At 43.6% G+C, this 2390-nt stretch overlaps 1 protein-coding gene across 1 annotated transcript; it reads right to left on the reverse strand.

The window, feature by feature from the left end:
- Positions 1 to 318: 318 nt before the first annotated feature.
- LOC143615649 (uncharacterized) lies at positions 319 to 1828 on the reverse strand. Its single transcript, XM_077088727.1, has 3 exons — positions 1651 to 1828; positions 791 to 1295; positions 319 to 520 (listed from the first exon to the last, which is right to left on the reverse strand). The coding sequence occupies exons 1-3, from the start codon at positions 1826 to 1828 to the stop codon at positions 319 to 321; spliced, it is 885 nt and encodes a 294-aa protein (XP_076944842.1).
- Between the last annotated feature and the right edge of the window lie 562 nt (positions 1829 to 2390).

A 2390-nucleotide genomic window follows, 5' to 3' on the forward strand; every position in this document is an offset into this window, starting at 1 on the left:
TTTGACCTTCCGGTCAAGGATTGCAATAGGCTGTGCCACTTAGTTGAGCTTTGTGTCAACTTCTATGTCGTCGAGGGGGACATATGCTGTCTCATCGGCTAAACACTTTCGTAGATGCGAAACATGAAATGTATTGTGAATCCCGCTTAATTCTTCTGGTAGTTCAAGACGGCAAGCCACCTTGCCCACCCCGCCAATAATCTTGAATGGTCCAATAAACCACGGGCTCAATTTCCCCCTTTTTCTAAAATGGATGACCCCTTTCCATGGAGATACCTTCAACATTACTTTATCCCCTATTTGAAATTCAATGGGCCTTCAACTTTTATCTGCATAGGACTTTTGTCGATCATGGGCCGCTTTTAAATGGGCCCGGACCGCGTCAATCTTTTTGTTTGTGGCTCTCACCACATCCTTGTGTGCTAGTTTTCGTGGTCCGACTTCACCCCAACATACAGGGGTTCGACATTTCCGACCATAAAGCATTTCGTACGGTGGCATACCGATGCTTGAATGGTAACTATTGTTGTACGAAAATTCGAATAGCGGTAAGTAAGTGTCCCAACTACCGCCAAAGTCTATTTATGCATGCCCTAAGCATGTCCTCTAAGGTCTGAATCGTTCTTTCACTTTGTCCATCGGTTTGTGGGTGGTAAGCCGTACTAATCAACAACTTGGTACCCATCTGTTCTTGAAATTCTCGCCAAAAGTTCGAAGTGAACCGGTTGTCTCTATAGGATACGATTGACACCGGAACCCCGTGGCGTGCCACAATCTCGTTCACATATACCTCCGACATCTTTCGGATGTATATTTTTCGCGTATAGGAATAAAATGAGCACTTTTAGTCAATCTATCAACGACTACCCAAATGGCATCAAATCCCCGGGCCGTCCTTGGTAATTTGGGTAATAGGTCCATAGTAATATGTTCCCATTTCCAAACAGGTATATCCAATGGCTGGAGTTTTCCATAAGATTTTTGATGCTCTGCTTTGACTTGTAAACAAGTTAAGAACTTTTTGACATACTTTGCCACATCTCGTTTCATCTCGGGCCACCAATAATTTTGTTTTAAGTCTCGGTACATTTTGGTAGCCCCCGGGTGAACCGAATAACGCGACTTATGAGCCTCATCAAGTAGGAGGTCCTCGACACCACAAGTGTTCAGAACCCAAATCCTACCGAATCGGTATTTCATCCCATTTTTTCCATCTACAATATCTTTCACTAGCCCTTCACGCGTTCTTTTCTCTAATTCTTCTCTTTTACCGCTTCTACTTGTGCCACCCGGATCTGTTCAAGTAATCCCGACGTTACCACAAGTTGCATGGACCGTACCTGAATAGGAGCGTAACCTCCCTTTCGGCTAAGGGCATCCACCACTACGTTAGCCTTTCCCGGGTGATAATATATTTCACAATCATTGTCTTTCACCATTTCTAGCCAACGTCTTTGCCTTATGTTCAACTCCTTTTGATCAAAGAAGTACTTTAGGCTTTTATGGTCAGTGAAAATAGTGCACTTCACCCATACAAATAATGTCTCCAAATCTTTAAGACAAATACCACCGCTACCAACTCAAGATCATGAGTCGGGTACTTCGTCTCATGTATTTTCAGTTGTATCGAGGCATAAGCAATTACTTTACCTCTTTGCATGAGTACGCATCCGAGACCAAGCTGAGATGCGTCAGAGTACACAACCATGTCGTCATTGCCATCCGGTAAAGTTAATACCGGTGCACGAGTCAGCTTTTCCTTTAGCAAACGAAATGTTTTTTCTTGCTCATCCTTCCAAATGAACTTCTTGTCTTTGCGGGTTAACATAGTCAATGGCGATGCAATTTTGGAGAAGTCTTTGATGAATCTCCTATAGTAACCCGCAAGTCCCAAAAACTTCTAATCTCCGAGGGGTTTCTCAAAGGATTCCATTTTGACACCGCTTCAATTTTCGACGGATACTAATATTCCATCGGCACTTATGATGTGCCTGAGGAATTGCACTTCCCGAAGCCAAAAGGCGAACTTTGAGAACTTAGCGTAAAGCTTTTCTCTCCTAAGTGTTTCTAACATTTCTTGCAAATGACGAGTATGATCTGCCTCGTTTTTTGAGTAAACTAGAATGTCATCGATGAACACAATCACTGACTTGCCCAACATAGGTTTGCAAACCCGGTTCATGCGATCCATGAATGTCGCGGGTGCATTTATTAGCCCAAAGGACATCAAGATGAATTCGTAATGTCCATACCACGTACGGAGCGCCGTCTTCGGCAGATCCTCATCCTTTACCTTCAATTGGTGGTAACCCGCCCTCGAGTCGATTTTTGAAAACCAACACGCACATTGTAGTTGGTCGAATAAGTCGTCGATCCTCGGAAGTGGATAT

This window comes from Bidens hawaiensis, unplaced genomic scaffold (genome assembly GCF_021521415.1).
Source record: "Bidens hawaiensis isolate Kalapana, Puna unplaced genomic scaffold, B.hawaiensis_p1.1 tig00043701_1, whole genome shotgun sequence".
NCBI classification, from domain to species: Eukaryota; Viridiplantae; Streptophyta; class Magnoliopsida; order Asterales; family Asteraceae; genus Bidens; species Bidens hawaiensis.